Consider the following 14049-nt stretch of genomic DNA (forward strand, 5'->3'; position numbering starts at 1 on the left):
TCATGTTTTATGTCTTTGGTGTGTTTTTAAAAGGTTTTATTATCCATATTTGGGATGGATTCTGGTGGGTAGCTATGTTGATCTGCAGTAGAAAAGTGAAAGAGTTGATTCCAGTAACACCCTAAAGACCAACAAGATTTCCAGGGTATAAACCTTTGAGAGTCAAAGTTCATTTGACTGACAAAAGGAGCTTTGACTCTTGAAAACTTGTATCTGGAAATTGTGTTGGCCTTTAAGGGGCCACTGGACTCAAATCTTACTCTCACATTTGGGATGGAGTGAATTATGAATTTCAGTGAATGAATATAGGCATTAATTGATTGGTGAGAATAGGGAGATGGGCCCAGGATTGTGGCATGGAAGAGGTGGGCATTAGGGTGATGAGGTTCTCAGACATACACCCTGTACCACCAGCCTAGTTCCTCCATTAACTGAGGATATGTTGAGCTACGATGGAGTATTATTCATATTCGTCTGTAGAATATCCAGTTGAGGGTGCATTTTAGAGTTATGAATAGCCGCAGTCAAAGTGGAGGACTCTTACAACCTGAGCTCTCCTTGAATCTATTGGGGGTGAGCCTTTTTTAATTTAAAAATCAATTTGCCCTGTCAGCAGTAGGATATGCTATCTCAAAAACAACAAAGATGACTCCAGTTGAGCATGTAGTTTGTTAATTTGAATCTGTTGTTCTGGTGATTATATTTTTATCCTGCTTCTCAGACAAAATTTGTCTGCCAGAGTGGCTCAATTAAAATTTAGTTGGCAAGCATGATACATAAATAAAAATAAGACATGGGGCTTGCTCTCTCTGTTTTAAACAGGACATGCATAAAGAAAGGAGTATGAAGAAAAGGGGAGGAAGAAGAAATAATCAGATGTTGAAGCAAAAAGAGAAATGTTATCAGAAACTTGCATCCAGAATTATCTTTCCTACTTGGTGTTCTTGTTGGAATGGAATGGTGTTATGCAAAATATTGTTATGCAAATTAGTGGAATATGCATGATTTTATGTGAATTGCAACATTCCATTTTTCTTGATGCAAAATGGTGCAGAATTTTTTTTATATGGTTCACACATCTCACATTTTTATCATTATTATTATTGGCCTGCACTGGACTAATTTCAGTGGTGGCCCTGTCGAGGCAGAAAGGCAGGGTACACATTCTGTAAGTAAATAATTCAGTAATAAATGAGGACAAGGTGCTGTGGCATTGTGCTTTTCATGTAGATGGTGAAAATAGCTAATGAAACCATTGTCATCTCTGTATTTCAGTACAGGCAGGCAATAACATGATCAACAGACTCCAGCAGAGAGACCAAGAAGGAAAACAGGTAAGGTTTCATATAATTTATTTGTAAATTAACTGAAGCTTAAGACTGTGTTTATCCAGCAAGCCATCCTGGTGCTCTTTTATGTGATCTTGGCTTAGAACATGGCACACCTTCAAAGTATTTACTCTGTGTCTCCTGTCTATGCTTTCTTTTTCCCTTTTCCCTATAAATGATTTTGTTATAGTAATTAATGTTTTTTAAAAAATCTACCAAGAGGTGTGCTATGCGTCTGCATTAATATACTAGACTAGGATGGTCAGTGCATCACACAAACAAGGCAAGTAAACTCTGGGAAGTGAACCAAGGGTCCTTTAGTTCATTCTCAGTGGCTGTAGTGCAGTGCTATGGCACTAATGCAAGATTTCTGCTTACGTACAGCTAGTTGATTTGTAAATGTAATCAGCATCTTGATTTGGTCTCTTTTCAACCTTGATGCACAAGCAATACCAGTCTCTTGTTTGCCTTCAGTGACCCTGTAGATAAAATTACATTCCTGTGTAGCAGTGTGAATGAGCACTGAGATTCACAAACTCTCTCACAGTGAATCTGTATGTTATTGCTGAATCAGTCGGTAAATAAAAAATTCTGAGGTGCACATTCCTCTGAAATAACTTCAGCAGCTGTAGAAAAGAGCAAAGTAAAGCAGCCGTTAGTGAGTCTTTTAGAATTTCAAAAATAATGGTGTTACCAGATCAGCTTTTCTTGTATGTGGAAACTTTTTTCCTTGAATTGCCTTCACAGCTAGAGAAAAGGGAAAGAGGCAGTTAAAGAACTTAAAATCCCTCTTTCTGTGGAACAAAAAATACCCAACAGAATGGAAATGTAAATCTTTCCTGGTTAACTAAAAACTCTGAATATACTATGAATACGGCTTATTGAAATGGAAGTGTTTCATACTTGGGGATGTTATTTAATGAAAGGCCATATTATAAGAACATGTGACTCACTGGAATCTCTCACATGGCTGCACATTGCTTGTTTGTAATAGAGATGCTCTAAAACCTCAGGATTAGGAAAATCTGTGCAAGAAGTTAATTCTCCATATTACTTCTGTACTTCACTGCTATGGATAGGCAACCTGTTCAGGTCTATGGTCAGAAATAGAGATTTATTTTAAGTAGGTTGCAGCTACATTTAATGCTTTTATTTCAATGTGAGTACAGTACTATGTATGAACATACCACATGGCAACAAAACGCTACATTTTTTTTTTTTATAAATTTTTTATTTTTCAAACTACAAAACACTACACAGCACTACACAAGACTATCACAAGGAAAGGGGAGAGGGAAGGGACAAAGGGGGATGGAAAAAGAAGAGGGGGGGAATGAACTACAAACACTAAACACTACACTTCAATGTTTTCCCTTCATACTGTCATAATACAAAAATAGCTCCATAGGATAATGATGGAGTGGTTAATCATACAGAGAATAAACATTTCAAATTCTGATTAAACTTTCCTCTCCCTTCTAAGTCCCGGACGCAATTCTCTCTGTGCAACCGCTGTTGCGGTGCTCTCCTCCTCCTCCCCCCCTCCGGCTTCTCCTTTTCTTCGTTCTCGGTGCAGCAGAATTCCGGGTTTTTATCCTCAAAATCCTTTAGTTGATCTTCTGATAGTATCTTATAGGCCTGATCTTTATATCTAAACCATATTCCTTCCGGGAATAACCATTTGTACTTTATTCCATGGTCCCTCAGAAGAGCTGCAAACTTTTTATACTTAAAACGCCTTTTCCGGACTAGAAATGGAACGTCCTTCAAAATCTTGACTTTCAAACCCATAAAGTCCAAATCCGCATTGTATGAGTTATATAGGATGGTGTCCCGAATCTTTTTAAATGAAAAGTCAATAATGATCTCACGAGGCAACTGTCGCTTTGTTGCATATTTTGAAGAAGCCCGACGGACCTCCAAAATGGCGCTTTTAACCTCTTCTTTAGTCGTCCTCGCGGGTATCGCCAATAGTTCCGAGACCACCTCCCACAGATCCTCATTTTCCTCCTCTTTCACGTTTTGGAGACGCAAAATTGTCTGCGTTCGTTCCATCTGTAGCCCGATCAGCTGGTTCTCAACCAACTTCAGCTCCTTTTTTGTAGCCTTCACAAGTGACGCACTTTCCAGAGCAGACTTCTCTGCCCCCCCGCTACTTCCTTAATGGTTTTCACTTCGCTTTCAATTAAGCCCACCCTTTGATCAGTTTCGTTCAGCTTGTCAACAAAGGGTTTTATGGCTTCCACCACCGCCCTGCGCACCAACTCTTCGAGCGACTCTCCCTTCAAGGTAGCCGAGACTGACTTACCGAGAGCGGGACTTTGCTTCTTTGCTGCCATTTTGGGGGGGGGGCGCCAACAAAATTCTGGAACTCACCGAAGGGGAAGAACGAGTCTTCTTCAGATCAACCTCTCCTTCACGAACGCTTGTAGAACAGAAGGGATTCGCTTGTTTACGGGCTTCCGCCTGTTTCTTTTATTTGCCGTTTCTCGTTGCCCGGCGGCACTCGAGGCGCCGCGCACGTCTGCCGGCCTCCATAGGGACAAACGGGCAATTCCCCCCCCCCCACATTGATTTCGGGGAGTTCTTCCCGCAGCGTCCCGGACCCTGGCTCCCTCCCTGGGAGTCCTGGGGGCTAATCCTTGCAGATCAGCCGCCCGGTCAGGGTGCCCGGTCGTTTCCTCCCAGACCAGCCGAGAGGAGCGTCCAGCATGGCTGAGAAAACGAAACCGAATGCCAAAACGCTACATATTTTTGATTTCTTTTATATGTAGGAGATTGAGAGTGTGCTTCAGGAGCACGTATTCTCATCTTCCCTTTCATGTATTAATATCCTCTCCCTTCCCTTTTTCAGAGCTAAGAATGATTCAGTGCTAACATCTGCACAAATTATGGTCACTGTTAATAGAGTTTGTAAATTCACTTTAAACTTCAGTTGCAAAATGTGGGTTCAGACTAATCATAGTTCACATTACTGTTGGTGCATATGTAATGCAGCTTCATCATATGCATGGAAAAGCAGATTAGTAAGAACATAAGAGCCCTACTGCATTAGACTGGTGGTCCATCTAGTCCAGCATTCTGTTTCACATAGTGGCCAACCACTTTCTGTGGAGGGCCAACAACAGGACATAGAGGCCTAGACCTTCCCTCAATGTTGTTTGCTGGCACTGGTATTCTGAGGTTTACTACCTCTGAATGTGGTGGTTCACTTTAGTCGCCATGACTAGTAGCCCCTGATATACCTCTCCTCCATGAATCTGTCTAATCCCCTTTTAAGCTGTCTGTGCCTGTGGCTATCACTACATCCTTTGGTGGCCAGTCCACATTTTAATCACTCTTTGTGAAAAGAAGTATTTCCTTTCGTCTGTTCTTCATCTGCCACCCATCATCTTCATTGGATGCCCTCAAGTGCCTATTTTGGGAGAAGGAGAAAAAGTTGTCTCTTCTCACTCTTTCTAATCCTGTGCATAATTTTATAAACCGCTATCGTCTCTCCCCCCCCCTCCCCCCAGTTGTCTTTTCTCTAAACTGAAAATTCCTGGACTCTTCAATGAGGAATGTGGACTTTCTAGGGGAAGGAGGCAAGGAATGAGGAAGAGATATCAATCCATAACACACTTTGAAATGTCATTGTTCAGAAACTTTACATCTGTGTTAGGATGATAAAAGGAGGATTCTTTGTGAACCCTCACTCAAGAACATCAGCTGTGTCTGAAAAAGTTCAGTGAGAAAAATCCATAATGAATAAATGAGAAATGCATGCTCCTGCTGACTTCAAGACATATCATCTTTGTGGCTGAATACTATCTTGTTTGTTAAGCTTTATCATATGAGATCTGTAATAGATTTTAAAAGGTAGCTAAAAAAACCAGTTGCTCAATCATAGAGTCCACACTTACAAAGGAGATGGGAAGGGGAAGAGATTCTAACCAGGCAGAGGGATTGGGGAGGACAATTAAATGTTGCGCTAAGGAAAGCTGAACTGTGTCCCTTGATTTGAAACCATCAGCCGGAGTCTTAGTTCTTTAGCTGATTTCTGCTGCTGTGTAATCAGCACTGCTCTGGTTTAGAAACGTCTGCCACAGAGATAAAACTTAACTTTCTGTTTGGACCTCTTAACACAGTCATTTAAATACAGTGTCATTTTGGGCTACCATTGAACTCTGTTCTGAAGCTTCAACTGGTGCAGATGGTGTCTTTCGGCTGTTGATTACAATAGTAGTCAGTATTGGTAGTTACGAAGTATGGGCTGTGAACTAAAGTATGGACCTGGAATATACAGTGTAGCAAAGATGAAATAAACCAGTAACACACAGTGAAGTAACAATTCTTTAAGAGGAAATCTTCCCATAGCTCAGCAGTACTTTGCCAGTTCAAGCCTTAAACTCAGCCCCACTTCAACCCTTAGGGAGAAAATTGCACACTAGTGTCAAATAAGAGAGCTTTCTTGGCTTTCTGCAAACTATGCAAAACTCAATTATTCAGGGGGGCTTTTTTAGTCAGGGCTGTGCTATAAGAAATTATTCAAAGAGATGCTTCAGTAAAGAGACAGGGTCCATAGACTATACTACTGGGTACTGTCTGTTGATGTACCTATGCTGTTGGGTAGCTTCTGCATTTAATACGTCGTGTCAAATTACTTGTTTTGTTTCAGTGATGTTTCTTCTCTGTATTCAGAATTATGCTCGTTTTCAAACTTCTATAATCTAGACCCTATTGTATTGTTTATTGAATGTCCCAGGTACTGATCGTATTGGCTTATACTGTGTAATCTACCTTGAGTCTCAGTGAGAGAGTCTGACTATAAACAACATATAAATAAAAATACTATCGATTTATTATTTGGGGAAACAGGTTTTTTGTGTGTGGAAACATTCATTATTGTTACCTAAAAGACAGGGGTTTTGCGTTTTTCTCAAGTACAAGATGTCAACAAAGAGTATCGACTTTGGTACCTCTCTGTTGAATATATGCTGCAAGCCATAGCACTACCTATGAATCTCTTCCCTGAGTCTGTCTCATCTTACGCTGCTGCATTGCTTGGTTAGAAAGGGTTGCTGATTTTTTTTGAGGAATCGGCTTCAGTTTATTTAAAAGATTTCCCTTCCAACATCTGGACTTTCCTGGGAATGCCAAAAATTAATTTTTTAAATTGATGGCTTTCCTAAGTTTGTGTGCGTCATTGGGCATTTCGTTACTCTGTGAATAAGACAGTTCTGTCCTGGCTACACTACATGCTTCTAAAGTTTACCTATAATAGAAAAAGGTGTCTTTTGATTCAAAGTCCCTTTCTATGGTGAGCATATCAAAATTAGCAGCAGTGGTACTTCTCAGCTGTTTTGCTGAAGCTGACTTGATCCTGGATAAGGGAGATGATTGAATACAGTGCTTATTAATTTTTCAAGCTAAATATTAATGTCTTGCCAGACCAGAGTGAATCAAGTACTTACTGGGTCTGTCTGGTTATTTAATTAGTGTTTTTAATATAATGTGTCCAATAGGATTATTCAACACACACAGGAGGGCTGGTTTACTAAAATTTACCATGTACTACTCCCTCTGCTCCAAAAGCACCAAAGGCAGTTTACAGAAGAAGCTGTAGAAAAGTATATCCCGCTCCAGTATAAACAGAAAATCAATTAAAACGGTATTCTTCACTTTGGTGACAGCAGTAGAAGAAAATAAATATTGTGTGCAAACAGGTGAAAGTCTAGCTTCTGCCAATCAAATGCCTTTGGCTTTTTGTTGTTTGAACAGTTGCAAAAGGTTGAAAGCAGACAAGACTGGACTGTTTGAAGCTAAGGACTATTCTGCAGCAGTTTTCAAAGAATGAGAAGGACTTCTCTAGGGAAGTAGGATGGTTCCCAGGGCTCTGACACTTCCCCAGCAGCACACTATGGGGGCGGGGAGGGGGGGATGCCTCGCAGCATGCCTGTGTTGGGGGTGGGGGGCAATGAGAGAATTACCAGTTGCAGGGTTTGGGGCTTCCTAAGCTTCGTTCCTGCAAAGCACTGTGTCTTTTCTTTTCATGACCCTTGCTAGAACTACAAGCTCTTCTAGTAAAGCTGTTTTTCTTCATTACACTAGGCTTTAGTGGCTCTTGCTGTGGCCTTCATGTGTCTGAAGTTTCAACACTTTGTGCTGAGGCCATCTCTAAGCAAATATGCTTTAAAATAGGTGCACAAACCTCTGGTTTCAAGCAGTAGCCTATAGAACATGCTCATCTACTTAGATGTTAAAGGGTGTCCCATAACATTTTGGTATCTGCCGTCCTTTCCCACCCTCTGTGTTTTCAAGCAGTAACCCGTCACCCCATCTGTGAAAAATACCTGCTTCTTAAGCTGGCACAGTTTTTGTCTGTGTCTTCTGCTTCATAGCTGCTCCACTACCCTTTGCAGTAAGTAAGAGATGGAAGGCATCTAGAACAGAGGCACTCTGGGCAGATACACCTGGGGAAATGGTTTTTCTTATCTATGGAAGTTCCCTTACAATAAAGTTTGAGAACTACTGGTGAAGTCTGTTTTCTTCTTTCGGAGCTGCGTTTAACTGCAAACTCTGCATTCTAAACCTTTCTCTTGTCAGCTCCAGACAGAGAAGCTAATGGCTGGTGAAAAACAACGGATAGCCCAATGGGAGGAATTCCTGAAGGAACAGCACCACCTAAAAGCAGTTGTGGATGAAGAGCATGCCAAAGCTATGGAGCGCCTTAAAGAACAGTATGCCATAATGGAGAAGGATCTGATCAAGCACACTCTTTGAGTGCTCTCATTTTACAGCAAGACTGCTCCCCATTTGCACTATCATTGCTCACCTGGTTCCAACATCTTCCATTGCCAGCTCAGTATCTCAGTTCAGACAACAAGGCAACAATAAGAACTTTTTTATAAAACCCTTGGTATTAACTGAAATGAATTCGTGGAAAACAGTTGAACTGAATGATTTTTCTCAGCTTCTTAACATTTCAGGTGTGTGTGCAGTAACAGCTAATGAGGTTAGTTTTACTGTATCCACTTGAATTACCTGTTTTTCAGTATATCTGATTCTACATACAGTCATTATAAAGAAATCCGTGTTGTAAGAGTGCAGGCTGGTGGAAGATGGGCATAAATTTGGCTAGGGAGAGAAGATAAGTATTTTTGAGAAGTGATGAACTGACGTATTGCATGAGGTGGATTGTGAAAATTAAAACCACAGGGTACCACAGAGTGATGGAAGTAGACTTTGGTTGATACTTAGCATAAAAAAGTTGGATTACAGAGAAAGCCAAAAGGTCTTTTGGAAGAAACAGTATTTCTGACACCACTTCTTGCTGTTCAGAAAAGAGCAAAGTATTTCACAAGTATTGGTTCTTTTTGTCTTCTGTATTTGTCTAACTGACAGTTCAACATGTCTTACAAGAAATGACTGCCATGTTGAAGAGTTCACCTGAAGTCTGCAGAAGCAAAGTTAGCATTGTTAGGGGATAACAGCTGTCTTCTGTGAACACTGCAAAGAAGACTGTTTTGTTTGAGACAGGGGACTTTGTATTAGTTTATGTTCTTAAAAAGAGATCATATAATAGAATATGACCATCCTGCTATCATTGTGATAATTTGTATTAAATATTAACATAATGGATTAAAAGCTTCTTGGTTAACCGTTTGTAATTGAACTGTAACTAAAAAAAGAAAAGTATCAATAACAGGATGAAAGTTGGGGCAAGCTAAATGGGGGACAGGAAAATTGAGTGTTATTTTAACGGCTAGGCAGTGTGTAAAATAGGAACATGTAAAACAAAATTACTCATTATCTGTATTGCAAATAGGCTAACAATGGTTGCCTGTGTGAATGTATGGCTTGATGTCAAGGCTCCATCCTGGCAGCCTGTTGATAATGTGATTAAAGCAAGCAGAGGAGATGGAATAAGTATTTGTGATTTCTTTCAATAACACTGAACTTCTGCCAAGCTACTCCATCCACTACCGTAAGGCTGACAGCTTCATCAATCATCATCAGGTACCTGGGCTGAAAAGAGTACTTGCCAACACTGAGGCATGTCGGAATGTTGCTAATTCTCTTGTGGATTTGGGGGGGGGGGGAGAAAGGATGTCTTTAAAACATTTCACAGACGGAAGGGAAAAAAGAAAACTTCTAATGAAAGTTTTAACAGTATATAGTGACAGACCTGTCTTGTTAAAAATGGGAAGTTTATTCCTAAGATGCCAAAAATATTCTAAATAAATCAAGTGAACTGCGTGCTAAGGTTTGTTAGAGTTTTTAGAGAAATGTAAGAGTGACTTCTTGGTTCTAATGTAGACTCCAGGACCCAAGTTCCAGTGTAATTTCTGTGTGTGTTTTACTGTTACATAAAAGCATGTAATTTAGATTTTTACAGTGATTTTGCCCAAGGTAGGTGCCATACAGTCCATAGACCTTACACTGAGTATTTCTGATTCAGGTATAAGGAGAAATAAAGTATTTAAATAACAATTTAATATGTACAAGTGGGGAATCAATTAGACTTACCAGATGGGGGATCCTACCATTTTCCCCACACATTGGTGAGTCCACTCATCTGCAGTGCTATTTCCAACAGCTGTTGGGGCTCCTTGGGGGGTAACTCCAACGGCTCCAGCTTCCCCTTCTTCCTTGCCATATTGCCTGCTTTGCTCATGTGGCAGTGACTGTAGCTCCCCCCTCCTGTTCTGCAGGTCTGCCCCACTCAGGCAGTGGCTCGAACTTCCTCTTCCTCTGCCAGTTTCCTGCACATTGGGATATTCCTTTACCATGTCTGAACAAGCTCAGATAACATTCTTCACTTTATTTTTAAAAAAACTTTCCCATTCTTGTGTAAACCCAGGGGATGAGTGGGGAGGAGTCCTCCAGGATTGCTAGAGAATACTTCCTGTCTGGACTTGATGCCATTCTCTGCATTTTTCTGTCTACTCAAGGGCCAGGTTCAGAATCAGGTATCTGATTAATTTATGAATATTTAGTCTCTAGATAGGTTAGTGTATAATGTTGAAGAAGCTTTGCTTAGCCATGAATTGACTGGTCTTAGTTGCATCCTTGTCTCAGTCTCTGGTTTGAAAATGCGAATAAGTGATGGCCCTATTCTACCTCACAGAGTTGTTGCGAGGGCAAATAATATGTATATTATGTATTTTTCTACCAGTATCTTACTGGAATTTACATATGCTGTCTTTACATCACTAAGGGTTTTTCTAATCACAGCTGAAACATAAATGGTTTTATGCTGATTTTAAAACCCTTGTGCATATTTTTGGTAAACTTTTGTAGATCTGCATGCAAATATGTTAGAAATTCTGAAAGCTTTGAGTTTCCTTCTTGCGTTTTTTGAAAAATTGGTGTTTAATAGATGCTTGTGCAATGGCTACTGAACAGCACAAATATTACTGATACATTTCACGTTCTAATATAAAACGTCACCATCTGAGCCAACATGCAGAACGCTGTTGTATTCTTCTTTCCCTAGGGGTTGCTGTAGCTGTACTTGTATAAATTACTGATATGATACACCATTCACATCAGTAGGCTGTTTACATTGGTCAAGACCAAAGATGTTAACATTATATTTGTTTGCTTCATTTATACCTCACCTTTCTCCCTAATGGGGGCGAAAAGCAGCTTTCTTCATTCTCCGTTTTATTTTCACATCTTACTCTGATGCTGTAACCACTACACCAAACTCTAATAGCTCTCATGTGTGAATTGGTCCTTTATCAGCAAAACAGAGTGAAAGATAAGAATGTGTGCACAGCTCCATTTAGGCTTCTAGAAGTAGGTGCTTTGTAGTAGACCATTGCATAGTAGACCATTGCAGAAGATATTTTGGCATACTGATTGGTGTTCAATTACAGTTCGTGCATTATCACTATGCTTCTACTAGGCAAAATGAACTAAGGTAAACTTTGTCTTGTCTCCTGAATTTTAAGCCTAAAATTACATCGTTTATTATATTAAAAAGATGCCCCCCTTTTCCATTTATTGTTTCCCCAAGAGTATATCCAAAAAAGGAGTAAAAATAGAAAGGAAACAGTAACTTGTGTTCAGTCTCTTGGTAGAGGTTGAGGGTTAACTTCTGGGCACAATGATTATTGTACAACTTGGTGCCAGCAGGGGTCAGTATTAGCTTTTAAGGTACTGTGAGGTGACCTTAGCTGTAAATATACCCTGCCCTTTACTCCCAGTCTTCAAACAATACTTAAAAACAGGTTCCATCGACTTCAGTGGGGACCATTTCCTTTATTAAGTTACCATTCTTCCTATCAAAAACCATATAGGATGAAACAAAGTTTTTCTTGAATTGCATTCAGTATGTTTATTCCCTGAAGGAGGAACATCATGGAAGCAAAACTGAGAATAAACAGGTTTGCTTTTGTGATTCTGTACTTGTGATACAAGTAATACGGGTTGCTTTGTTGTTTGTTTGTACTGAGGGGATGTGGCCAATGAAGACAGTAATTGAGCTGTTTTTTCCATGACAGAATGATGTGGTAGAATTCTGAACTGTGACTCAAGACTGCTGGTGGGAAGGTAGGGGGATATAATGGATAATTTCAACTAAAATGTTCCACATATGTAGTAAATTAGAACATTGAGAGAGAAAACTTTCTGCTTGGTGTAGAGAGCTAGCATATGCAATTGGCTTTTCTTACATGAAAAAAAAATTAAAACCCCAGTCCTTGACTCACAATTTGAATCGGTGCTGCCTGGGGCGTCTACCAATTCAGTCTTGCAGCTTTCTGCAAAAAGAGAACGGAGAAAGGGCTCAAGCAGGTGCTCTGTCCATGCTTCCATAGGCCTGCTTTGTGATGAGAGTGTCATTAAAAGAATAAAATTGTACCCTCCCTACACCTTAATCCTGCTTTCTTATTTCATATAGCATGAAAAATCTTCTGGAAGTGGGTAACTGATCAGTGCTGGGTTTGCCATAGAAATTAAGGATTCTTGAGGCATTGGATTCTTAATTCATGCATATGGCCTACACGGAGATGCTGTCAGAGTTACTTGAGAAGAGAGGAACCGTCTGAAGCAGCCCTGAATCTTGGAGCTAGAAAACATTCTCATTGCCAGCGTGCTCCCACAACACTAGCAAGGAAATACTTGCTTTAAGCTTTTGTTCCCAAGCTGGAGTACTAGTACTAAGACCTGTATTTTGCACATCACCTACTGAGAGTACTATGAGAATGAAATTTCCTAGAAACTGGTTTCCAGTTTCCATTTAATAAATGAGCTGTCAGTTTTTGACCTGAAGAAGGAAATGTGTTCATTATTGAATATGCTGAGTAAACACTTTTCTTCCATCTTTGCTTTCGGGGAGATTTTCCCCCCTCGTGCTTTTATATAGTGGAGTCTACAGGTGGCTATGTTTAGCTCAGGTATAAGGAAAGCAAACTGGTAGCTACAGCATGGGCTTGTAAGGCTGTACTCACGCATACACACCCATCTGGGAGAAGCCAGCATGCATAGGATTGGACTAGAGAGAAGATTTCTGGAAATTTTGAAACCAATGAAGGTGATGGCAATTTATTTTTGGAGTGGGAGGGGACAAAGTACCTATCAGATTTATTTTACTATTTTAACAACAATGAATATTTTTAGCAGCATAAAAGATGAAAGAAGAGAGGGGAGTGTTTATTCATCATATTCATGGAGTTTAAGTTTTTTACAAGCAAAATTACAAATATACCCAGGGAAGCAAACTGCTGCACCCTTCATTACCGTACTCTCTGAGTCTATGGTGGTATTTTTTCTCTCAGCTGAACTTCTCTCTCAGGATCCATTAGCACTATCCCCCGTCTTGGCTGCTAGGGATGTGCAGCAAAAAAAAAGTATTCAGATCAGAGTATCAGGAATAGCATAAATGTTCAGTATTCTTCATACTCAGGTCTGATTTAGTATTCAGATTTGGTTTTATTATTCTCTATAAGGGCTGAAGGGATCCCCCCCCCTTTTTTTTTTTAGCAAACTCCACCAAAATTACAGGGGTCTTACTGCTTCCTGTCCACTAAAGACCCCACCCCCAAGTTTCAAGAAGATTGGACCCAGGGATCCAATTCTATGAGCCCCTGAACAAGATGCCCCCAGCTATTTTCAATTGTTTCCCGAGGGAGTTGGGAAATTCTGAAGGTTTCCAGGGCAACAAAACCTTAACCAAACACAAAGAGGCAACTCCTGGCCAAAAGCCAGTCCCAATGCAAGCTGAACCTACAAAGCTCAACACAACCAACATCAAACCAGAAAATCTCCGCAGAAGCAAGGGACACTATTATAAGCCCAACAGAACCAGTGTCACTCAAAGATACTGGGCAAAAACCAATGCAAGCCCAACAGAACCAACATCAAACCAGAGGATCCAATGAGAACCAATATCAAACCAGAGAATCTCTCAGAATCAAACTGAAGCAAGGGGATGCTGTTGCCAGCCCAACAGAAGCAACATCGAACCAGAGAATTCCAGCATCCAGCCTAGCAAGCTAGTAATACCAAGGCAGCAGCCAGACTTAGCAATGGCATATGGCACGCAAGCACCACAGATACTGAAATGCTGCCTTACTCCCCACACTTCCTGTTTTCTGGGAAGCCCACAAGATGGGGGACGAGTTGCTGCAACCGTTAAAATATGATTCCCAGCATTCCCAGATATATCCAGATAATTTGGTAATGGAAATACTGGTATATCAGTTTGGTGTCGTGGTTAAGAGCGCAGGACTCT

General features: G+C 40.4%; 1 protein-coding gene across 2 annotated transcripts in view; it reads left to right on the plus strand.

Annotated features, from left to right (window-relative positions):
- Window positions 1–9303, plus strand: part of LOC129333209 (eukaryotic translation elongation factor 1 epsilon-1-like) — a 40250-nt gene extending 30947 nt beyond the window's left edge. The window contains exons 7-8 of one of the 2 annotated variants that reach the window (XM_054984712.1): window positions 1276–1334; window positions 7914–9303. In XM_054984712.1, the coding sequence (XP_054840687.1) occupies window positions 1276–1334; window positions 7914–8090 (236 nt within the window). In that variant the 3' untranslated portion in view covers window positions 8091–9303. Of the gene's footprint in view, window positions 1–1275; window positions 1335–7088; window positions 7225–7913 lie in introns of those variants that run through there. The other variant, XM_054984713.1, reaches the window with a different exon arrangement.
- The last annotated feature ends 4746 nt before the right edge of the window (window positions 9304–14049 follow it).

Source organism: Eublepharis macularius, chromosome 7 (assembly GCF_028583425.1).
Source record: "Eublepharis macularius isolate TG4126 chromosome 7, MPM_Emac_v1.0, whole genome shotgun sequence".
Lineage (NCBI taxonomy): Eukaryota > Metazoa > Chordata > Lepidosauria > Squamata > Eublepharidae > Eublepharis > Eublepharis macularius.